Below are 26867 nucleotides of genomic sequence, written 5' to 3'. Positions count from 1 at the left end.
AACTTTGAAGTCTCATTTGGTCAATGCAAAGACGTGTAAAAGCTCGTATTTGTGCTTATGGTGGTCGTTCGCGTTACTGAACACTGCTTAACTGAACACTGCTTCACTTTCTTTAACCTTGATATTAACATTTTTCTTCATCAGTGCAACACATTTCACGGATACATGCTTTTGATGATTTGTAAATCTGTTATTGCTTAATGCCATTTCATTTTGTTAATCGTAGGTACATATGTTTCATCTTTCTATTGCATTATTCCATGATTTGCAATTGCAATAAATGAAAATGTAACGAGAATAAAAAATTGTGTCGCTATACGTTTTGTGAGGACTATAGATGCCTAAATACAGTGATTTTAGTGATCGTGTTAAACGTCACAGTCACATCGGTATTATTACAACCGTATTTGAAAATCTGTTCATCAAATCTATTGATGATGGAATATCGCAGAATTTTGTTCCAATCATGTAGCAAGGTTTGAATGTAATATGGCCAATAGACTGCAATACGCTATACATGACGCAATATATGTCGTCGATCCGTGAAGATACGGGTAAGAACTGGTCTTCGGTAACACGCCTGTCGTATGAGGCGACCAGCGGGATCGGGAAGGCAGACTCGCTGACTTCTACCAATCTGCGTTGCTCAATAGTGATGCTGCTCACTCGCTTGTCTGGTCAGACTCGATTATTAGCAGACTGTCCCCACTTGCTGGTAGAACAGCCAAGTGTCCTATCGCGCGTTACATGTGTGAAATTGAAATCTTACTACACACGCTTGTTGATTACCCACTCGATAAGAAGCAGCTAGAAGTGACGATAAGAAACAGCTAGAAGTGTTTAAAAATGTTTTATTTGGGTGTCCAAAATTATAACACAAATCATCACATTTGTTCAGCCGATTTCATGCGACTCTGTAAATTTGATTTTGTTGCAATTATTTGATTTTGAGTTGGTAAGCAATTCATCTGTCTAAAATGAAACCAGCGGATTATTATCACAAAGTAAGGGAAGAAATCTGTCATGTCATTGGATTTTATCTCAGTATTTTTCCGTGAAAGTATTTCAGAACAGTTTAAATGCATAACTTAACAATGCTGACGACATGAATAAAAGTTGAGTTTTCTTACGTTTTGACAGTCATGTATCCAAGCTTATCAGGTATGTAGGCTATCTCAAACCGTACAGTCTGCATACCATATGACAGTCCCCCGAGGGACCTTGAGGCAGTCAAGCAGTGAATGCAAATTACAGTACAGTCGGACATTCACTGACCTAGCACGATGTTTGGGTTTGTGGTGTTCGCCATTGCTTTGACGTTTCTGACATCGTCGTTGGGGAAGACGGTGGAATTGTATGTGTCCCCCACTGGGTCCGACACCAATACTGGGTACGTTCATTTCTATCAGGCTACATGAAAAAGAAATGTTTTTGGGGCACACTTTTTTCAAACGTAACTAGGACGGTTGGACTTTTTAAAAACTTTTTATTAGAAAATTAGTGACGAGGGAGGAACACATTCTTTTTCTCTCAGAAATACAGCTTGGGAAGATTAGCACTGTCAATGAGTTGAGCCACACTCGATCTCACACGCGTTCTTATTGTGCACAGATTGATGATCGGGACACGGCCAGATCATAATAATTTTGTTTGAATGGAAATAAAAAAATGTGACACGCACAAATAAATGTGACACGCCTTACAAAACCGATAGGCACAGCCTTCGTGTAATCTCAGTGAAATAGGATCCGATAATAATGACGAGACAAGGATTGCCCTGGTTTATTCATCATCACAAGCTGATATCATTGTCCGTAACTTAAAAACCTTGGGCGGTGTTGTAATGTTGAATGAGTTAGTGAGTTTGGTTCCACACATATATCACGGCGTGGAGACATCATAATCATGTAGGAATCGAACCCGGTCTTGGGGTTAGAAGCAAAGCAAGGCGTCAGATCGTCAGAAATATATTCAGTTAGGCCACTGTAAGCTGTTATATAACCAAAAGCGCTTGCGTGTATTCGAATCTCTCACCATCCGTGGTATTGTGCTCAGTAATTCATAGTTTTGTGAGCTATGTTGTTTGTATTTTAAATATGATGATATATATTTTCCATGATCTTCAAACAATGACATAATGCCACGACTGAAATACTGGCCCAGGTGATTATTTTTATCAAAGTATTGCAATCATTCTTTGCGTTGATTGGTTTGTCGTATTTTCGCACGTAACTAGCACATGAGACTTCTTGGAGGTTACGGAAAGCGGCGAGTGGTGATGAACGACTAGATCAGATGAAACATGTTCCCATCCTTCTTCAATTTTAGTCATAATTAATCTATTTGTGTTTATAACTCTCACATGCAGCCCTGAAGATCCGACTTAGAATAGATCTTCGGCAACCCGTTCTTGTCAGACTAGGAGACTAGAGTGGTCAAGCTCACTGACGTGGTTGAGTCGTGTCATCGCATCCCAACAGTGTAGACCGATGCTCATGATGTTGATCATGCTCATTATCGATGTGACCAAGGCTGTACTTATATTGTAATTCCTGTTCTCATCGTTATTACCATTGCCTCACTCACGTACACATACGCAGGTCAGATGTGCACCATCCAGTCAAGACTCTCCCAAAAGTGCTTCAGCTGTTGGAAAGCCCCGGGGTAAAAGGAAATAGTGAGTAACTTTGCATATCAAACGTAAAAAGCAGTATATGGATGCACGTTATTGTTAATCCGTAACACCCAAATGTCTACATGTCCATAGCTGTAACAGTAGGCAGCTCAGGTCATAACAGGCAATGCAGACTATATGGAGTTATACCTTTAAATGGATCAAATATTTAATAACCATGTATGACTTTACCTCGATTTAGTCCTTCGTATGCACTTTCTTGCAATAATTGTATATATAAACGGTCGTCCAATTCTAAGCGTCCATAGATTGCTATTGGTATAGTTCTAGTTATGAATTATATTTGTTTTTGTCTAGATTTCATTTTAACCCCACAACCACTATCTGGTCACTAGCCATGTTTCATATATACATTGACAGCCATCAACGTTGAGATGATGAAGGGGTATTATGATCTCCCGGCAACGCTTCACTTCACACAAGGCTACCAGTCTCCAGTCACCTTCAGAGCTTACCAGGGACAGGAGGTGCACGTGGTATGTATGTCTACCAAGGACAGGAGGTGTACGTGGCATGTATGTTACCAAGGAGAGGAGGTGTACGTGGTATGTATGCCTAACAAGGAGAGGGGGTGTACGTGGTATGTATGTCTACCAAGGAGAGGAGGTGTACGTGGTATTATGTCTACCAAGGAGAGGGGGTGTACGTGGTATGTATGTCTACCAAGGAGAGGAGGTGTACGTGGTATGTATGTCTACCAAGGAGAGGGGGTGTACGTGGTATGTATGCCTAACAAGGAGAGGGGGTGTACGTGGTATGTATGTCTACCAAGGAGAGGAGGTGTACGTGGTATGTATGTCTACCAAGGAGAGGGGGTGTACGTGGTATTTATGTATACCATGGAGAGGAGGTGTATGTGATGTGCATGTTTACCAAGGAGACGAGGTGCCCGTGGTAGGTATGTTTACCAAGGACAGGAGGCGTATGTATGTCTGCCTGTTCCTGGATAATAACGCTAGGATGTGCACGTGATATAAATGTGTACTAGGAACAAGGGAACTTCTTCGTCAATTTGCTTAGTTGGTGGTAATGAAACCAAACTTGTTGCTACGTTTTAGACAGGAGGACGACGTCTTCCCGTCAGTCAGTTCAAGGACGTCACAGACCAATCGCTCCTGCGAATGTGGACCAATGAAGCTCGGACACATGTGAGTAGCTCGCACATTAAGAGCAACACTATCTGGTTCATTATAGTGACGTTTACTGTCAAATTTGTAAAGATAATCTAAATGCAATAAGGGAATGTATTTTATGTTGTTTAACGTCAGTTTCTTCTTTATGAGCGCTAGTTTAATGTTTGAATAATTGTTTGGCCAGATCAAACAGATTCACCTGCCAAATGTGGGAATCACAAACTATGGCCGTTTGTCGTCTATAGACCGTTGGTTCACCTACAGACTGGCCCCCTTGGAGCTGTTCATCAATGGTAAACCCCTCACCCTGGCCAGGTGGCCTAACCACGTGAGTCATGACACGTGGCGTATCATATCGTAAGACACGCACACTAGACTCTGAGTGAATCGGAATGGGGCCAGTTTCTGCGGATCAAAAATCGAAAAAATAATAGCAACTGTTCATGTTACAAACATTGTTTGAGCTAAAAGCAGCAAAAATGGAGATGCTTATTAATTACATGTTTAAAGTATTTCATCAAAATGTTTTAGAGGATTCCCAAATGAGTCAAAGTAATGCGACCTATTTTATTTTAACGTTTCTATTTTAACGTTGCAGGACTTTATAGATATCACGGCTGTACCGGATGTGCATGGATACGTGTTCTCGTACAACACGAACCGTGACTCGAGGTGGGCGAATGAAAAGGAGCCATGGGCATATGGATTCTGGTGAGTCTTTCTCACACTACAGTGAAACGACCTTTCTACTTCAATATAAGCACTTAACAAAAATAGTACATATGCTCGCGAAATCTTTTAAATGGGCACATTCATGTGAAGTTTATTATTACATCACATTGCCTGATCCTCAGTTGACGAATTAAAACCCCTTAATGTTCGTAAGATTTGAGGTCACTGAGGTAACCTATTGGTTAAAGCCTTCGTTCGTTACGCTGAAGACCCAGGTTGGGTTACTCAAAAACTGAAAGGTGTGAGGCCCATTTCCTGTGTTTCCCTATTGCTGGAATATTGCCAAAGGTGGCGTAAAAACTAAGCTGACTCACTCACTTAGCATTGGAGAAATCAGATATCATAATTAATTTCCTTCTTAGTTTCTAAATGCTGACTTATAATCGTTTGGTAAACACGAGAACGATAACACGAGTGTCTTGGCTGCCGCACTAGGTACTGGAGCTGGGCGGACTTGGCGTTCAAGATACGGACAATAGATACTGTGAACCACACCATCACTTTGGCTGACAAGGACCGCCATGGCATGCGACCAGGTTAGTTGTAGTACAATAGATACTGTGAACCACACCATCACTTTGGCTGACAAGGACCGCCGGGGCATGCGACCAGGTTAGTTGTAGTACAATAGATACTGTGAACCACACCATCACTTTGGCTGACAAGGACCGCCGGGCATGCGACCAGGTTAGTTGTAGTACAATAGATACTGTGAACCACACCATCACTTTGGCTGACAAGGACCGCCGGGGCATGCGACCAGGTTAGTTGTAGTACAATAGATACTGTGAACCACACCATCACTTTGGCTGACAAGGACCGCCGGGCATGCGACCAGGTTAGTTGTAGTACAATAGATACTGTGAACCACACCATCACTTTGGCTGACAAGGACCGCCGGGCATGCGACCAGGTTAGTTGTAGTACAATAGATACTGTGAACCACACCATCACTTTGGCTGACAAGGACCGCCGGGGCATGCGACCAGGTTAGTTGTAGTACAATAGATACTGTGAACCACACCATCACTTTGGCTGACAAGGACCGACGGGGCATGCGACCAGGTTAGTTGTAGTACAATAGATACTGTGAACCACACCATCACTCTAGCTGACAAGGACCGCCGGGGCATGCGACCAGGTTAGTTGTAGTACAATAGATACTGTGAACCACACCATCACTCTAGCTGACAAGGACCGCCGGGCATGCGACCAGGTTAGTTGTAGTACAATAGATACTGTGAGCCACACCATCACTTTGGCTGACAAGGACCGCCATGGCATGCGACCAGGTTAGTTGTAGTACAATAGATACTGTGAACCACACCATCACTTTGGCTGACAATGACCGCCGGGGCATGCGACCAGGTTAGTTGTAGTACAATAGATACTGTGAACCACACCATCACTCTAGCTGACAAGGACCGCCGGGCATGCGACCAGGTTAGTTGTAGTACAATAGATACTGTGAGCCACACCATCACTTTGGCTGACAAGGACCGCCATGGCATGCGACCAGGTTAGTTGTAGTACAATAGATACTGTGAACCACACCATCACTTTGGCTGACAAGGACCGCCATGGCATGCGACCAGGTTAGTTGTAGTGCAATAGATACTGTGAAACACACCATCACTTTGGCTAACAAGGACCTTTGGGGCATGCGACCAGGTTAGTTGTAGTACAATAGATACTGTGAACCACACCATCACTTTGGCTAACAAGGACCTTTGGGGCATGCGGCCAGGTTAGTTGTAGTACAACAGATACTGTGAACCACACCATCACTTTGGCTGACAAGGACCACCGGGGCATGGGGCCAGGGTTGTTTCACTTATGAAGAGAAGGCGTTCATTGTTTATCGCTGATAATGCGTTAGCAATGTAAACAACAACAGTAATGAATGAATCGTCTTTCGTGTTATTTTGCTTCTGCCTTTATAGAGTCACTGGGTCACGTAGACTATATGTTAGCCATATTATGGACATAAGGGAGCGAGTGAGTTAATTTTTATTTTGACATCGGCAATATTTCAGCCATATCGTGACGGGAACATGTACATTTTATATTAAAGATTAATAAAACTATTAATTAAGAAACTGTTAATTATGAACAGTAAAATGAATAGTGCTACACAGATAGGGATATAAAAGTAGCATGTAATTTAAACTTTATACAACATACTATCATATGCTATTATGCAAGATAATAAAATATACAAAACGGGTTGTAGAACTGTGATCGTCAAGGATCCTGCTACCAGCATGGGCCCCAGTCCCATTTGCACTATCCCTTCAGCCCTTGGTGATTGCAGGTATATTTAGCAAAAAATCTGAAAAATAAAATCAGAAAATTACTACCTTTGGTAAGCTTAATTTACTTTGAGTGTTTTGGGGGGAAAGTGCGTTATTAATCCTCACAAGTGTAGAATACGTTTAGTTTCATCAATAGATGTCAGGTTTCAGTCAACAAACGTGTGTGCGTGTGTGTGTGTGCTCATGTGAACTTTTCTATGAAGATACTAGCTACAATCAATGACGTTCTTAATGTTAAGTTGAATGTAAATGATTTCACATGAATATTTTGATTATTGCGTTTGACAAACAAATTGCTCCATTCAATTCGCAAATGGCGTGCTTTACAGTGCACATGTGTAATACATATGAGAAATGTGTGAGTCTTCTCATTCTGTATTGTACCAAAGGTTTCTTTGTGTATGTTTAATTTCGGGTTGTGCCGGGAGTTACTGGACAGTGTGGTTGAAGTCAGGTTAAACCTACTTAACCATGCACTGTGGCCCTGATGATCTTGTCGTCTACGGCGGCGTAAATCGCCGGAACCAGCTGCGACCACGCAGGACAGGTGTAATCATGGGTTTACTCTGGGTTCGCGTTATTTAGACTGATATTTGGAGTAAGTGAGTTTGGTTTTACGTCGCTTTTACCAATATTCCATCGATATCACGGCGGGGGACACCAGACAATGGGTCTCACACATTGTACCCATGTGAGGAATCGAACCCGGGTCTTCGGCGTGACGAGCGAATGCTTTAACCACTAGCTATAGGCTACCCCACCGCCCCGATATCTGGAGCTTGTACGTTTCACCACAATGGTAAACATTTAAGAAAGTATCGCTACTGCTTTTTACAACATTAAACTGACACCAACAGAAATATTTTTCAAAGTGGTGTTAAAAACTCTCTTTCCCACTCGCAGTCTGTTCGCTAAATGGGTGGAACAATTCAGATCTGGAATTTAATGTTTCACTCACTCACACACTGCTTCCAGTAATTTGAAAGGTTTGGAGGGTGAATGCATGTAATGACTATGGAGAAAAGTAACGTTATTGATTACGTAAATATTGGCGTCTTCACAAGATAATCCAGAGATCATCAGCATGAGCATCTGTTGACACAACTGGGACACGATGACATGTGTCAACCAGGTCAGCAATCCTGATCCCTTTAGTCGGCTTTTAAGACAAGCATGGATTGCTGAAGACCAGTTCTGATAAACAGTGACGAATACCTCTGTGTATAATGGAGGTATGTCGGATATTTTCGTGAAAGATGTGTGCAGGCAGAGCATATATGCTGTGTTTATTCTGACAGGTACCTACAACCACGGCAACTTGACTGGAATCACCTCACAAGGCGGCTACTTCCGGGTGATAAACATGCTCTCGGAAATTGACGAACCCGTGAGTTTCACATTGTTGTATACAGATCATTGATCATCACCGGTTCTGGGACTGGCATGCAAAAACCGATCCATGACTGTGACGCTTCTATTCTTTGACATAGATTTACACCAGTACGGGTTAACGTCACTTTAAGCAACATTCCAACACGATAACTCCAGGGGCAAACATTTTGAAGCAGGTTTCCTGACGTCATCAGATTATGTGTACTTTGTTGTAGGGCGAGTACTAACATAGACAAAGGTGCGGGGGTTCTGTGCGTGTGACCCAACATATCGGAATGTTCTCTGACGTCATTAGACATTGTGTACGTAGTTGCAGGAGAATACTAGCAGGAGTACGGGGATTCTGTACATGTGACCTAATACACCGACAGGTACCCTGGCGTCATCATATATTGTGTACTTTGTTGCAGGGGGAGTACTACATAGACAGAAGTACAGGGATTCTGTACATGTGGCCCAATACACAGACAGGTTCTTTGAAGTCATCAGATATTGTGTATGCGTCAATGCTTGATGACTGTATCAAGTAAGTCTGATTACATCACATGCCCTTCATTTACACTCTATTGTGATTTGCGAAAATGTAAGGACAACGCATAAGATGTGTATACATTTGTATGCACATCTTTCAGCTTATCAAAAACTTTTTCAGGCTTGACCCTGGTGTGTCCAACCTGAGGTTTGAGGACTTTACCCTTGAAGCCTGTCGACACTTCGGAATCAATGCCCAAAACGTGTCCAATGTAGAACTGAGGCAACTTGAGCTGAAAAATACAGGTAACGAATTTGCAATCGATTAAGTGACGCAGAATAATAATTTGTATTTCCTGTGTTATATTATACCAGAATATATGCTTCAAACATTGTACAGCGTGAGAAATCAGAACGGGATCTTCGGCGTGACGCACGAAAGATTAAGTCACAGTGATATCTCAACACGTTTCAAGTGCATGCAGATGAACGCAAATTCTACCATGACTTCAGTAAATACTGGATTGTGATTGGTTAATCAAAGTCATTCAGAGGTATATAATCACGTTATATACCTCTGATTTTCCATTCCATTTTGTAAGTGTTTAAGATCTGAATAACGCGGTTATGGTAGACTAGAGATAAACGTACTGTGTTGGAAAAGGAGACGTATATAACGAAATTAGAATAGCTCTAAATATTGTATTTATAACCTCACTGTACGCGTTCGGTTTTAAATAAAATTTAGTATCGTCTTGGCTACGGCATCGGTTTTAAATCACCTTTAGAGCTATTACAGTTTCGTTACATACCATATATTTCCAGCACAGTATGTTTATCTCCTTACACCTTCCTAAAGTCACGCCATAACATACTGCTTTGGTAACTCCTTCGGGATTTTTAAAAATATGCCCCCCCTCCACAAACTCCTTTCCTCTCTCCCTTTTTTATTTAGTCATTTTCAAAGAATATGTATTCCAGGTTCGTACGTGTTCCACTGTGGAGGAGACTGTCGGTCCGTCACCGTGTCCAGGTGTGAAATACATCATGGGGGTGGAGGAATAGATCTGTTTGGTAATTATTGTCGATAGTATTCATCACATGTACATTATTGTATTTCGGTCTGAGTCTAGTGGATTGTTGATTGATTTGAGTAGTGAATTACAAAAGTATATTTTCAGCTTACAACTTCTGATTTCCTACACATGAAATATACATTACTGCTTGAAATATATTTCTTAAGGCGGTGACCGTTTTCACCCTGCTGAAGACTTCGAATGAATGTAAACTGCAAACTTATATAGCTAAAAATAAAGCAAGCTAATTTGTAGGATGAAACATATTTCTGCAGGCGGTGACCGTGTCAACCTCATCGCCTCCGGTAACGTGGTTGAAGACAACCACATCTGGAGTTACAGTCGGGTGGGGGCAGTTGGACAGGACGCAGTACACGTTGATGGTGTCAGCAACCTCATACGGTACAACCACATCCATGATGGACAGTATGCTGCCATCAAGTTCGACGTGTGTACCTTTTCAGGAATAGTGGATACGTATTTTTCTCGCGGTGTGTTCACACAATCTGGCAAAACACGTAACATTCCATTGTTTTCTTACACAACCAACTGGTGAAACTGTAGAATGTGTTACCACCCATTACTTAAAATGCCATTGCGACTATATAAGCAGATTGCTCTAGACAACATCTCGAAACAATCAGGAATTATCTTGGTATATACAAACGTTAATCAACTGCAAACGTATATAACTAACAAGCCTACTCAGGAATTACCTTGGTATATACAAACGTTAATCAACTGCAAACTTATATAACTAACAAGCCTAATCAGGAATTACCTTGGTATATACAAACGTTAATCAACCAGCACAGTGTAGTATCATTCCTAGTAGCTCTCCAAGATTTGGTCTAAAATTGTTATTTCCGTAACTTGTACATGGGCTGGATTGACAAAATAGCACCCGTATTACGCAAAATCATGGCCAAGGTAGAAATAGATAGTAGTTTTTTGGTCTGTTGTTCTTTAACGCTGCACGCGGCAATATACCAGGCATATGGAGAAATGATCTGTGAATAATCGAGTTTGGATCAGACAACCCAGTGATCAACAGCATGTGCACCTATCTACGCAAGTGGGATACGATGAAATGTGTCAGCGAGCCCGACCAATTCTAATAAATAGAATACCAGTGTGTATAACGCCGGCATGTCGGGTTGTAAGGTGTACTCAAGATTAAGTCTTTTTGTTTGTTTAATTAATTGTTTCATTAAAGGTCACATGCAACCAAAAAATCAAACATGATTAAAACACATTTATCACTTATTCATGACATATAATATACATTGCTGCTTTAAAAAAACAAATAAACAAAATTTCAAGCGTACAATCGCGATTCAAAAGTGCAATATTTTGTACTTGGGCTTACTTCCCCCGAAACGAAGCCCTCGGGAGACCGAACCCAGTCTTAGCACCTGGATGTGCACTCAAGAGTAACGATGGATTCTGATTGGCTGTTTCATTTGCTGATCTGCTGAGGGTTAATTGTGTGTACAGACAGATGATCTGTTTGATGGGCATTTTAGAAGTATAGCCAGTCACAAGAAAGTAAGATTCTTTATGGATAACAACTTCTTTTTGTGTACTTGATGCGTCGTTTCAGTATGCATTCATATACTGTTGTCAAACAAAATCATATACACTAAAACAAGTCGTTATCCATGAAGAATGTATATAGAGATGTTGGGTTTGGAAAATACATGCTCTCTGAATTTGCGCTCGATCCAATCAAAAATCTTATCAGTAGAGATGGTAAACAACAGCGTGGCTGGAATCTGTCATTCGTCCAAGTACAAGGCAGGACTTGAAACTGACAAGAGTTTACACCAGTTTCCGTCAGATCCAGTCATCCGAAAAAAGTGAATGTAGTTTGTTTGCTACCCACAGACATAAAAACATGTCATGTGTATCACACGTGCCGAATTACATAATGTGGCAGACACGGGACTCGGGTGCGCGAGTCATAAATCAACGTATTTTCTTTATGTCGTATACTCTGATAGGTGTTAAGTTCAAATTGCCCGTGGTCAATGATTGAAGCTGTGTACTGCATGTTGTCTTTAGCAGACAGGCAGGCAGACATCTAGGTGTGAATAAACCAGACACTGAGCTTTCTCTGTGACAGATCAACAAGTTTGTTTTACGTAACGAGTAGATCATTTACTTGTTTGTGTACACAACCAAGATTAGACTACTGCTCACGACCTCAGACGCTGGGCATGCATACTGTTTCAAGCTCCGCGAACCTATTCACTGCGCATGCGTTATGGACGCAGCGCAGCACAGCTGTTGAAACCAGTTTTCCCCCCAGCGCTGGGGGGGATTTAGTGAATTTTGAACTCCGATTTCGCGGGCTTTTTTTCATCGCGTTTTTTTCAACTTTATAGGTTGAATTGGCATTTTTTATGATTTGTTTCGGTAAGTGCATACCGAAAGGTACCAGAATCTGCAAAGTTGTGTTTTACGTTGCATGTGACCTTTAATGTTTGCATTTTCTAAAGAATATTCATAAAAGTATCTTGCTCTCCAGGGTAACGACCACGTGATGGAGTATAATCACGTCCACCACACCTGCCTCAATGCCAGCGACTGTGGTGCTTTCCATGCTACAAGGAGTTGGTCTTTTGTAAGTCCTCATCTACCTCGTGCATCTTCCGTGTTAAAATTACAAATTATATTTAGGTTTGACGCTGTTATTTTACCTCTGAGTAAAATTACACAAAAGGTTATTTAGGTTTGAGGCTATTACTTTTACTCTGAGTAAAATTACACAAAATGTTATTTAGGTTTGACGCTGCTTTTAGGAATATTATTTGGTTCGGATATTACAGTAATATACTAGAAGGATAGGTGCAATGCAAGTACTGAAAGATCAAACATTACAATCTTGACGGATCTGGAATTCACACCGAAAATCACTGGATCCTGGTATTAAACATGACAACAGAAAACTGACCATAACACAGAATTTTGTGTTGTGTGTTTATTTATTTGAAGTGATGCATTTTGAAGCACATCTGGAGGCATTTTGAAGTACTCGTCGAATGGTTGTACGAAGTATCTGGAATAAAGAGTAACCTCCCCAGTGTATGATTGTTCGATATATTTGAGATCCAACAGTTTCTTGAGATCTGCCTCTATCTGGCTGACAGCGACTCTGGGCGTTTGAGAACTGATTTGTCTCGTGTCTACCTGCCAGGTGCGAAATGGATACCTCGTCATGAACACGGACTTCCTGCTAAATCCCATTTTATTTTTGAATTCAAGATAATGGTCACGCTAATTTCAAAACATAAAAATGGCAAGACCCTTTCAATAAACGTCAGTAAATCAGAAATATTTGCTGAAAACAATTCGGACGATTGTCATTGTGTCGTAACTATATGCTATGACAAAAGAAATGATACATTCCTGGAAAACCCTGTGTACGTATACATTTAACGCTCCCAGGACCTGTGACCTGTTCGTGTCAATCAGTGTCTGTTTTGACAATGAAAATCAAACTGCGCGATACCATTACCGATTGTACATGTCTGAGTACTTATCCGACTTTTTCAAATTTACATAGTCACGTCTGAAGGTCGAAACGCATGCTTTTGCATGCACAAATGGGTTCTTTTGAATAGAAACACTTGTATGAACAGGGTTGAGTGAGTGAGTGTGTTTAGTTGTTCATCGCCTTTAGCTATATTCCAGCAATATTACGGCGCAGGACACCATGAAATATTGAATGATATTGTATAAAGCTCTAACCAGTATGCTATCCCTCCTCCCCATGATGGTGCCGAATGTTCTGTGCCCAGTAATACCGTATGTATGTTTGATGGGGTTTTTTTTTCTCTTAAGGGCATTTGTATGTTTTTATGTTCCCCAATGGCAGCGAGGCAACATGATCCGATACAACCACATCCACGATACTATCAGGTTAATGCCAGGGTCCGGTGTCAGGGGCATCATGCTGGACGACCAGTACTCCAGCGTCACCGTTGAACACAACGTCTTCTACCACGTGAGTATAACATTAAAATACAACGTTAATTGCAGAACATGCTTGTATCTCCATCAGACGAAACCACGTTGTGATAAAAAACACGAAGACACAGATAAAAACAGCCAAATGAAATACCACTTTCATACCATTTCGACACATTGGTGCAATAGACTTACACCGGATTTATTGTATGGGCAAAAGGCGGTGTCAAGAAAGGCAATGTTGATGTTTAAGTTTTCATAATGGTATGCCAAATGTACAGAATTTATGTCCGCATATTGAAAACTGAGACACATAAGGTACCAAGTCAGTTACAAAAATGTGTCAACCCCAAAGACTGAAGCCACAATTCGAGCAGGGGACCGCGTGTTCGTTAATGACCTGCACAACAGCAATAACGTGTGTGAATACGAATGTCCGAGATCAACAGGGTCAGTGGTCAGACACGTTGACATGGTTGATTCACGTTGTATATCCCTGTTACCTAGATCGTTATGTTCATTGTTATGATCACCATATAGCTGGGAGACTACAGATTAGGTTTACAGATTGGATGGGGAGAGGAGAAAGCGGCAGCTTCTACAACTTTATTCATATTGTCCGACGTTTTCATGCGGACTCTTGTCCAAGTTGTCAAGTATGCTTGCATAGTTACAACATAACGTATAGGATCGTATAGGAACCTGTATCAAAACGCTGAACTACAATTTTCATTATCATAAGAGCTTCACATCATTCACGATTCTTTTGGTAGAACGACATCCATGCCAACATCGGTGGCGGCCGTGACAACATCATCCGCTACAACGTCATGTACGATAGTGTATCGGAGAGCATACAAGTAGACGCCAGAGGGTCATCGCCTAATTTCGACGTTCATCTAGTACTTGACCAAGATCTGGCTGTAGGTTGATATGTGCCATAATACACATTCACTTGTTTTCACGTGTATGTGACGGCAATTAGACATTGATGTTACATATCCTACAAGTTTATTTTGTTGTAACTATTGTGCTATGTTGTCCTCCTCGTAACAGATGCAGGTGAACAGTAAAAAAGTGACTGTTCTGGACCCATTGAGAATTCGTATGAACATTTTCCCCAAACTATGTGACCTCGTTGCCGGGTGACCACCAAATTGTGTGCTTTTGTGCTTTTCCAAATAACGTGAAGATTAATGATGGATGAATTTATGCCATCGTTTCTGGCCCTCACCCTCTCCCTGAAAGACCACACGATCAACTGAAATGTTACTGGTTGTGGTTCACTAACTCATTCACAACCGGTACCGAGAAATGGATTGTACATGTACTGACACAGATATTACGCTGGCTGATAATGCATTTATAACTGGAAAGGGTAATATATGAATTTCACTTTATTTCAGTCTGTTCCATACAAAGGTGCTCTGTGGAAAGCGAAATACCCTCAGATGAGTACGTTAGAAACTGGGACGCCTCTTTACCCTGAAGGTAAACCATGCAGTGTGTGAGTGAGTGATTTCGATTTTACGCCGCTTATCACGGCGAGGGACACCAGAAATGGGCTTCACAGATTGTACCCATGTGGGGAATCGAACCCGGCTCTTCCGCGTAACCAGCAAACGCTTCAACCACTAGCCTACCCCACCGCTCCTTTATACAGGAAGACATATTATGTTGGGAGTCCTAGGTATTACCTTGTCCCGTTTTCGCCCTTACAAAACAATCAAAAAGTGTCATAACTCGCAATAATGCATGTTTGTGAATGGCGTTCAGAACATAGGTGCAAGTAAACCTTTAATTTGACAAATTCGACCATCTCACCCAGAATGTGTACAAGTAGACATGGTATCCACAGGTAATCAGATCTACAAGAACATCTTCTGGAACCAGGGGAATCAGAAGGGGGTCCTCTACTTTCAGCCAAACTTTGCTTACAAGAGATATTTCGATGTCCACGAAGACCATGTGGTAAGTGGCTGTGTCATCGTCGTCGTCATCAACATCATCATCCTGACCCGTGAAGATCCGGGGTAGAATAAGTCTTCACCAACCCATGCTTGCTCCAAACAGCGACTATGCCTGTCGTTAGAGGCGACTAACGGGATCGGGTGGTCAGGCTCGATGACTTGGTTGACACATGTCATCGGTTCCCAGTTGTGCAGATCGATGCCTATGCTGTTGATCACTGGATTGTATGGTCCAGACTCGATTATGTACAGACCGCCGCCATATAACTGGAATATTGCTGAGTGCAGCATAAGACTAAACTCACTCAATCCTTCTCGCCATCGTCTTGATCATCTTGATCATCATTTTCCTTGTCCACTTACCTTTCGTATGTTACCGAATATTAAATGTATTTAGATATAACTGTATCATCCTCATCCTCATCCTCATCCTCATCCTCATCCTCATCATCGTCGTCCTCATCTCCATCATCATCCATTTGCACTTTCTTTCCATATGTTATCGCTCATTAGATATTGTGGAGATGTGGGGAGACTGAGATGTTATCGAAACTAATAACTTGTCCAAGAGCATTGCGAAAAAGGTGCTTCAGACTGCAGTTGAAGTGTCTGACACAAGAATTCACTGTTACTCAACTGCAAGATGTGTTTTCTAAAAAACAAAAAGCAGAGGTGAGGCTTATAGTTTGAAATAAATGTGATATTTTGGTGTTCCATGGTAATGAACGGCACGGACTCGCACAGTAGACATCCTTCTGCAACATGATTGGGTTATTCCAAAACCTGTTCACAGTTGTACACCGAAATGACATTACTCCCTTACCTGAAACTCGTATCGAGGAAGCGAAGTGTGTTTGACACCAATTTCATCAAGAGTTTACATGAAAAGACATCTGGTTATTATCCAACTCCCCACTCCACGTGTGTGTATTATTTGTATGGTGAGTTTCCATTATCAAAACACTCACTTGCGTGTTTAAAATATAACACGTATTCAGGACATGCGTCTGACGGAGGTATCTGGTTTCTAGGTACTCCAGAAATCCAGTTTTTACTCTCCGGAGAACGGGGATTTCCGACTTCGTTGTGGCGCCAAACAATGGGCAAATGGTGTAAACTTTGAAGAACCAATAGCTCTGAAAAATGTCGGACCACGTCAAAGCACAGGTCCAACGTACTTGAAGACAGGTGAGGGTATTTCGATCACCCCAGCCTGTAATAGCGTTACATTAACTGGAGTTTTTTTTAACTTTTTTGAAACATGACTATATATCTTCAGTATTGTCGATTTTCCGTTAAATCACTGACTCACTCACTTTGAGATATGTATGCTTCATCGTTAATACTTAACCGAACTTGGTTACAATTATTTAACACAACTTTTTATGAATGTCTATGTTATCCTGTAGTAAGTAGAACTAATGTTGCGTTACATGCTGCAGTTAATCCTTAAAGGTCACATGCAACCAAAAAATCAAACATAATTAAAACACAGTTATCACTTATTCATGACACCTAATATACATTGCTGCTTGTTAAAAAACAAATACACAAAATTATGAGCGTACAATCGCGATTCAAACGTGCAATATTATGTACTTGGGCTTACTTTCCTCGAAACGAAGCCCTCGGGAGACCGAACCCAGTCATAGCGTGTGGCGGTGCACTCAAGGGTAACGACGACTTCCGATTGGCTGGTTCATTTGCTGATACGCTGAGGGCTCATTGTGTGTACAGAAAGATGATCTGTTTGATGGACTTTTTAGAAGTATAGCCAGTCACAAGAATAACATGGATAACAACTTCTTTTATTGTACTTGATGCATCGTTTCAGTATGGATTCATATACTGTTGTGAAACAAAATCATTTACTCTAGAATGAGTTGTTATCCCTAGAGAAATTTATATAGAGATGTTGGGTTTTGTATATACCCGTTCTCTGAATTTGAGTTCGATCAAATAAAAAATCAGCTCAGCAGAGATGGTGAACTACTGCGTGAGAGGAAACTGTCATTCGTCCAAATACAAACCAGGACTTGAAAGAGTTTGCACCAGTTTCCGTCAAATCCAGTCATCCGAAAAAATGGATGTAGTTTGTTTGCAACCCATAGACATAAAACCATGTCATGTGTACAAGTATCATACCTGCCTAATTACATAATGTGGCAGAGACTGGACTCGGGTGCACGAGTCATAAATCAACTTGTGTTGTTTATGGCCTATAGTCTGATAGGTATTAAGTTCAAATTGCATGTGGTCAATGATTGAAGCTGTCTATTGTATAATGTCTTTAGCAGACAGCCAGGCAGACATACAGGTGTCAATAAACCAGGCATTGAGCTTTCTCTGAGGCTGCTTACTACAATCAAAAAGTTTGTTTATGTAACGAGTAGATTATTTAGTTGTTTGTGTACACAACCAAGATTAGACTACTGCTCACGACCTCATACTCCGAGTATGCATACTGTTTCAAGCTCCGCGAACCTATTCACTGCGCATGCGTTATTGGCGCAGCGCAGCACAGCTATTAAAACCAGTTTTTTTCCCCAGCGCTCGGGGAGGGGGGGGGGAGAGAATTTAGTGAATCGTTTGAACTCCGATTTCGCGGGCTTTTTTTCATCGCGTTTTTTTCAACTTTATAGACTGAATTGGCACTTTTCATGATTTGTTTCGGTAAGTGGATACCTAAAGGTATCAGAATCTGCAAAGTTGTGTTTTACGTTGCGTGTGACCTTTAATATTACTCGAATAAAATGTTTCAATGTGTTTCCACCATTTCATTCACAAAATATAACTACTAATTGTCAGTATATGACTCTTTCCTCAGTCTTGCCAACAATACCGGCATCTCCGACTCCTCAACCGTGTGATCAGTCTACGGTTGCCCCGGAAACAAAGGTTCCTGCAACACCGTATATCTCCGACGGGTCTGGACCAAACCTGTTATACCCAAATATTACAGAAGGTGAGATTCTCCATTATGTACGTGTGGCGAGGATCCTGTAACACTGATCGCCAAGCCGCTGTTAAGGAACAAGTCGTATCTCTGACAATGCCCATGAAGATTTAAGGTAGAAAGGGTCTTCAGCAACCGATGCTTTTCATAAGATTCGTCTAGGGTGGTTTGGCCTGCTGGATGACACATATAATCGTATTCCAATTGCACAGACTGATTCTCATGATGTTGATCATTGGACTGAATACACCAGACTCGTTTATTGGAAACCGCCGTCATAAAGTTGGAATAGTGCTGAGTGGGGCGTTAAACAACAATAAATCTTCCTGATTGGGAAAGGTGTATTCGTTTGTACTAATCCTGGATACGTCTCTGAAACTGACTAATCACTTTCAGGGTGTTGGTTCATCACTGACCAGTGTCCCAGACATCCTCGACCCCGTGTGTTCCGGGACATGGGTGACCAGAAGAATGACCCTGTGTGGACAAGGGAGGCAAGGTGTCTCATTCGGGCTGCTGACCAGTGGAAATACTGTGGATCCAGTGGCAGCCATTCACTCACGGCTGTGTTCGGTCCAACAGGTTGGTATATGTAAGACACGGTCGGTATGTGGGATGGATCGGAGTCTCAGATACGTTTATAACAGAATGAGACTTGCCTAAATCACGGTGTAAATGTGTAGAAAATAAGATACAGCCTTGATCCTTGAGACAACAAGAAAGTGCCACGCCAATATGTTTCCTTTACTTCAAGATCTTACGTACGTAATATTTAATGCTCTTAAATGCCTCTTTTGAGACGATTAGATAATTTAAAAAAAACCAAAACTTTTCACTTTCGATCCAACGAATTCGTCTCTGAAACACACGTTATAATTAGGAACTGGAACACAAAATATATCACTCGTCTAACCCAACTAACCCCCGTGGCTTCCTCCAAAATAGAGTCGGACAAGTGGCTGTGTATGAACACACAGTGCCATTTAGAGTCTGATCAATTGTAACATACGATTTAGGGCAGTTTGTAACCAGGACTTGATTCTTGAATATACGCGTGCCACCGGAAATGTGGTACCGGAAATAGCGCCTCGCCAGACTTACCCACTAAAAGACCTACATAACATGTAGACTGAGGTGCAATCTACGACATCCATTTCAGGTGCCATGACCATTGCTGGAACTGGTTGCTACAATGCATTTGAACAGTGCCCCAAACATTACGCCCATGCTGGTATACATCGCGATTCCCATGCAGAACAAGCCCAAAATGCAAGTACCGATGTGGAGGGTTGTTTATCACGGGCAAGAGCAATCTGGACCTATTGTGGATCTGACCCCCAGTATCCCATCTCAAGCATATTTATGCCAACAGGTAGGTGCTCTCACGTCTTTGTGAACATCACTTACACTTATGCCAGCGGTGAATGGGTACCCGGACCGGTGGCACCCATTCATGTTAACCATCTAACAACGCGTTAGCACTTTGAGCATGCACAAGTGCGTGGAAACTATACAAGTAGCTATTGTCGTATTATATACAGAATTATTTGAATACGCATATGTTGTGTGACTCAAACCATTATGAATAAAACACGTATTTTCAAGGCAACAAATGATCAGTGGAACAACAATTGGTCTCTATATCAGAACAAACGTGCCGAAAGAATGGTTTCATTAATATCCGAGTAACTGGCCAATGAGTGTAGCTGTATCAGAACAACTGGTCTCAATACTAGAACAATGGGTATGTTTATGACAGAACGATTGGCCTGAATATTAAGCCAGTGGGTATGTCTGTATCAAAACAACTGACCTAACTATTCGAAAAATGGGCGTGTCTTTGTCAGAACAATTAGCCTGTACATTCGACCAATGGGTTTGTGCGTATCATAACAACTGACCTGAGTATTAGAACAGTGGGTATATCTGTATCGGAACAAGTGTCCTGGATATTAAAACAATGGGTATGCCTGTATCACAACAATTATTCTGCATGTTTTCATGGGATAATATCGTTTATGATATTTGTATAGCGCACATGTAGATGTAACTAGTACATGTTCAAGGCGCTGGAGTGTCCCCTTAATCAAGGGATGTCAACCAGCTCAACGCTCTGGGGAGTAATCAACCCATGCTGCCTGTTGAGGGCGGCTAGTTATCACATCGTCACAAGGTCACTGAAATGCGTCATTGTAATAATGCGAGAAGAGTGCAGACGCATTTTTCACATTAATAAAATGGGCGCATTAAGATCATGACTTACAGCTGGAATAATCTCGGTGGGACGTACCTTGAGAATTCATAAGTTCTGACACCTTTTACATAAAATCTGAAAGAAATGTCGTTTGAACTTTCACAGACTGTGAATTGCTGACTGAAGGTGAACTATATTACAACTGCCGTATATTGATGACATGAATAGCTGCCCATTATAATTATGTGTATTATATACAACATAGTCGATAGCTGTATTCAAGTTAGCGGAAGTGTATGACATGTACTACATATTCTGTGCCTTACAGGTGTTGGATGTTAATGACCTTTTTCAGAGGTGCTGATGTTAATGACCTTTATTGCAGGTGCTGGATGTTAAGAAGCTTTATTACAGGTGCTGGGTGGTAAAGACCTTTATTACAGGTGCTGGGTGGTAAAGACCTTTATTACAGGTGCTGGATGATAAGGACCTTTATTACAGGTGCTGGGTGGTAAAGACCTTTATTACAGGTGCTGGATGATAAGGACCTTTATTACAGGTGCTGGATGATAAGGACCTTAATTACAGGTGCTGGGTGGTGAAGACCCTTATTACAGGTGTTGGATATTAAGGACCTTTATTACAGGTGCTGGATGATAAGGACCTTTATTACAGGTGCTGGGTGGTAAAGACCTTTATTACAGGTGCTGGATGATAAGGACCTTTATTACAGGTGCTGGATGATAAGGACCTTAATTACAGGTGCTGGGTGGTGAAGACCCTTATTACAGGTGTTGGATATTAAGGACCTTTATTACAGGTGCTGGATGATAAGGACCTTAATTACAGGTGCTGGGTGGTGAAGACCCTTATTACAGGTGTTAGATATTAAGGACCTTTATTACAGGTGCTGGATGATAAGGACCTTTATTACAGGTGCTGGGTATTATGGACCTTTATCCTATACCACGTCCTATCAAGAACATTCACCATTTGGAACATACAATGCCGGCTTTCGGCATATGGCCATATTGACCAACAAGGTCGAAAATACGTATCGACCGTATTGCCCGGTTACTAAACTGGTATGGAATGAAAATGCTCCAAACGTCTATAGACGGACTCTAGTTTATTTTACAGTTAAGTAGCTTACATTGTCTGCTCGTGTTGCTGTCAATCAAGAAATGGTAATGGGCATTGCAATGGGTGTAGGGGTATCCCAGTGTAATTGCTATGAATAAACAGTTTACAATTGTTTCTTTCAATCGTAATTGACTGTTTCAGTATTTACAAATGTGTTATACGATGATGTGGCGGGCTCAAGCCTTAGTCTTGCAAGTCAGACAAAATACCGGACAGAGATCCTCATGTGTGTAAAACGTCTCGTTTATTGCCTGTGAACTATACATTAGTAAGATGTTGTGTTACTCATGCATATCTGATGGCTGACGGATGACAACTGACTGTGAATCAGTCAAGCATGTTAATTAATTGACAGTTACATAGAACGGTGTCATCCGTTATAATTATGATAACAACTGAATAATGGTCATTGTTTACATGACGTCGTCACATAGAGGTGATACATATTGTTATTGCTAAATATTGTTTATGTGGATAGTAAAAGGTTTACAAACTAGATACTAATTATAATTTCACACACTGTTTTACGTGCTGGTGCTTAACTTAGTAAGTGATGCGTGATAGATATGTTTACTTTATGTACAATTAGTAACAATAAGCAACTTAAGGTACTTAACTGATAATAATTAAACATTTCGAACTACGAAATAGAGAAAAAACATAGAGAGGGTGCTCATCTGTGACTTATACAACATCGATAACTTGTGTCAGTCATGCATGTGTGTGTGATGCCTGACGGATGACAACTGAGTGAGAATTCAAATTGTCAAACGTCACTGGTGTAGAAGCCTGTGATTATGGAGGTGAGTCAAATGCGGGTAGGACGTACAACTACCTATATATAAAAGACAGTGGCGACGTAGCCTTCTGATAAAATTATAGAGAAATAAAAAGTCTATCGGCGACAATGAAAAGGTTACGATAAGACTTTTTTTCCCTTTTGGCAGTCATGTCAGCCCCTGAAAACAATATCATCCCGAGGGCCCTCGGGTGCTGGATGTTAAGTATAGGATGTTAAACGAGCTTCCCCTTTCATATGAAGTTTATGTGCCTCGTGAAATAATTTTGGTTTGTCTCGAGCTTCTTTAGCGAGGGACATAAACTTGATATGAAAGGGGAACAAGTTTTGTATCCTTTTTATTACCCACGTTCTAAAAAGTGAAAATATCGTTAAAATAAAGCAATATTTTGCTTTTCTATATAGAACCATGTAACGCTGATTAATACACCATATTGGTGATTGGATTGTCAACCGCTTCACTCCAGGAAAACATACGCTGCGTAGAGGCAATGTATTAATTTTCCTATACCGTACCTAATCACAAGAAAATAAACAAATTAAGACAGAATCAAGTCGTAATCAAACTTTAATTCTTTTCAGTTGAGGATTTCTTTTCAAGAGCAATAATGTAATTCATCAAAACACTTGTGAAGTGTAAATATTTTGAACTTGACTACGTGACCTAAATCTTGCCTGAACGTCAGTCGGCCATCACTGTCGGGCTAGTCATCATGTTGAATAGTGTTCACAAAGAAAAAGATTATAGGAAGAATTTAATTAGGAGCAACAAACTCAACAGAAAAGATGAATATGAATAACAGGGAACTGTACGTCTCAAATAGTTGAGCTTAATGTTCTTCAACGGAGGACGAGTTACTGTAAATAATTCGGTGACGCTGTGCGCAGGATGCCAGTGACGCCTCATCTCGGCTTGGAAATCCCACTTGTCGAGATTCGACGTTTATGTTGAAGACTCCACCTAAAGTTGGGTCTGAAAACAAAGCCTACAACCTCGAACGAAGACGATTTCAAGCCTATTGTGTTCAGATTCTGGGAAGTGCCTTTGACCCCTACATAAGAAACGACGGGAGGTATGGCAGTGACAATATGTTTGTGCGGGAGGACGCGAATGGATGCGGCTGACAGTGGCAGTGATAAACATACAAGAGCGCCGCTCGTCTTTTGATGTTGTGTGTTACTGTGCAGTCCTGACAACATACACGCAGAAGGTATTCAATCTCTTGATAACATTCACAACTCTTCCAACCAATAGTCAGTCAATTTTGACGAAATCAATAACTTTTACGGGCGACGCCATATTTGTTTACACTCATGAGAGACCTGCTAGATGTATTTGTTTACGTATTTTTATAGATTGTTTTATTTTCGTTTTTATTACAGAAACTTGAGTTATCATAGAATTGAAAAAAAATGCTCGTAACCACACTAAATGAAATAAATTTTATCAAATTCCATAGAAGTGTTTTCGTTTGTAACTTGAATGAAAATCATGACTGGAATGAGTGGTGAAAGTAGTACCAGTAATGTCAAAGTTCACGTATTAGCCAATCAAATCACTCGAATGTGTTATGACACATATGTGTCACTTTGTTATGAAACACCTTTCAGAAGTACCACGTGGGTAATAATGACCTTTATTACAGGCCTTGGATGTTGATGATCTTAATGACAGATCCCGGATGTTGTTCACCTTTATGAAAGTTCCCGGATGTTAATGATGTATAATACAGGTTCCCGATGTTAGTGACCTACAATACAGGTTCCCGATGTTAATAACCTACAATACAGGTTCCGGATGCATATGGCAATTTGGATGACCCTCAGGGTACAGCCATCAATGCTGGTGTCTGTTATTGTGAACTTATTAAAGGTGTCACGTATTGATGACCTGTATGACGACTTCATAACACATATTGCACGCAGCTTCCGTAATGCAGATGGTGATGACCTGTATGACAGATACTGCAGGTACCATCCGTAATGGAGGTGCGGAATGTTGATGACCCGTATGACACATTTTGCAGGTACCGTCCGTAATGCAGGTGCGGGATGTTGGATCAAGATAACGTCTTGTCCCGGTGACAAGCAGCTGAAACCATTTTTCTATGACGCGTGGGGCGCTACCAACGCTGGATCTGGTAAGAATTTCTGTTTTTAGTCTTCTTTAAATTGTTTAGCATTAGTTGTATGGGTTGTTGTGCTAGAGGTCTGAACAGAAACATGGATTTGATGTCAACGATGGTGATCTCTTTTCTTGAAATTACTGAAAATACACAAAAACAAAATATGGCAATTTCTACCGTTTCCATGCTGAAAGTTTCGCAACAGCTAGAAGAGGCTAACGCCACTGGTATATTCCTAATCGTGAGTCTGATTTCCAGATAACCTTGGTGATAATTGCTTCGAGAGGGCGACGTACTTCTGGCAACGTTGTGGTTCTCACCGGAACCTTCCCGTCACTGCCTACTTCCGTCCCGATGCTACTCAAAGAACTGTACCATCAAGCGTCTAATAGTCTACTGACTACTAAATGTATCCGAAGCTGTGATCTCTGTTTTGTTTTTTCATAAATTAATCTCTATATAGCTAAGTTGTATTTACAAGTGTTGTTTAACACGTCAGCAATAATTTCGGATTTACAAGGTATCGATAGCCAAACAAGTGCACTACGTAATGAGCATCGATTCACGCCACCGGGACTCGTTACGTTGTACTACACTTACAACATCAGAGATCTATGACAGAAGATTAGAAGATCAGAGATCTGTGACACTTGATTCTAGTATCAGGGATGTGTGACACTGGACTTTAATATCAGAGATCTGTGACACAGCTACACAGAGCTAGACTATCAGAGATCTGTGACACTGGACTTCAATATCAGAGATCTGTGACACGGCTATACTGGACTACAATATCAGAGATCTACGACACCGGACTACAAGAGATCTGTGAGTGAGTGCGTTTAGTTTTACGCCATACTCAGCAATATTCCAGTTACATGGCGGCAGCCTGTAAATAATCGAGTCTGAACCACACAATCCAGTGACAACGACGATCTGCTCAACTGGGAACCGATGATATGTGTCAACCAAGTCAGCGAGTCTGACCACCTGATCCCGTTAGTCGCCTCTTACGACAAGTATAATCGTCTTTTGGGGAAAAGCATGGGTTGCTGAAGGCCTATTCTACCCCGGGCCCTTCACGGGTCCAGAGATCTGTGACACTAGACTACAATATCAGAGATCTGTGACAGTTAAAAATGAACTACAAGATCAGAGATCTGTGACACCGGACTACAACATCAGAGATCTGTGACACCGGACTACAACATCAGAGATCTGTGACACAAGACTACAATGTCAGTGATCTGTGACACAGCTAGACTGGACTACAACATGCTAGACCTTTGACACAGGAGTACAATATCAGATATCTGTGACACCGGACTACAAGATCAGAGACCTGTGACACTAGACTACACTATCAGACACATGTCTACAATATTAGAGATCTGTGACATAGCTACACATGTCTACAAGATCGGAGATCTGGAACACTGGGTAACAAGATCAGAGACCTGTGACACTGGACCTCAGTATCAGAGATCTGTGACATAGCTACGCTGGACTACAAGATCAGAGATCTGTGGCACAAAACAGCAATATCGGAGATCTGTGACACAGCTACACTGGACTACAATAGGAGAGACCTTTGACACTGGAGTACAATATCAGAGATCTGTGATACTGAACTACAGTATCAGAGATCTGTGAGAATGGACTGTAATAACAGAGATCTGTGACACAAGACAACAGTATCAAAGATCTGTGACACAGCTCCCCTCAGCCACAATATCAAAGATCTTTGATATTAGACTAAGTATCAGAGATCTGTGACACTTGACTTCAATATCAGAGATCCGTGACACAAGACCAGAATATCAGAGATCTGTGACACAGCTACACTGGACTACAATATGGGAGACCTTTGACACTGGAGTACAATATCAGAGA

The 26867-nt window shown here is 41.3% G+C and overlaps 1 protein-coding gene across 1 annotated transcript; it reads left to right on the top strand.

Annotated features, from left to right (window-relative positions):
• Positions 1-1184: 1184 nt before the first annotated feature.
• Positions 1185-25441, top strand: LOC137255519 (uncharacterized). Its single transcript, XM_067792955.1, has 23 exons — positions 1185-1390; positions 2601-2677; positions 3056-3171; positions 3754-3843; positions 4013-4156; positions 4427-4539; positions 4996-5096; positions 8174-8262; positions 8678-8793; positions 8920-9044; positions 9720-9812; positions 10090-10262; positions 12345-12440; positions 13695-13823; positions 14560-14709; positions 15193-15277; positions 15645-15757; positions 16788-16944; positions 18584-18721; positions 19109-19294; positions 19872-20084; positions 24876-24989; positions 25233-25441. Exons 1-23 carry the CDS (start codon positions 1284-1286, stop codon positions 25361-25363), a joined length of 2856 nt encoding a protein of 951 aa, XP_067649056.1. The 5' UTR covers positions 1185-1283; the 3' UTR covers positions 25364-25441.
• Positions 25442-26867: the final 1426 nt, after the last annotated feature.

Source organism: Haliotis asinina, chromosome 1 (assembly GCF_037392515.1).
Source record: "Haliotis asinina isolate JCU_RB_2024 chromosome 1, JCU_Hal_asi_v2, whole genome shotgun sequence".
Classification (NCBI taxonomy): domain Eukaryota; kingdom Metazoa; phylum Mollusca; class Gastropoda; order Lepetellida; family Haliotidae; genus Haliotis; species Haliotis asinina.
Note: the sequence above shows the minus strand (reverse complement) of the source record. Positions and strands in the feature narration are given on the sequence as shown.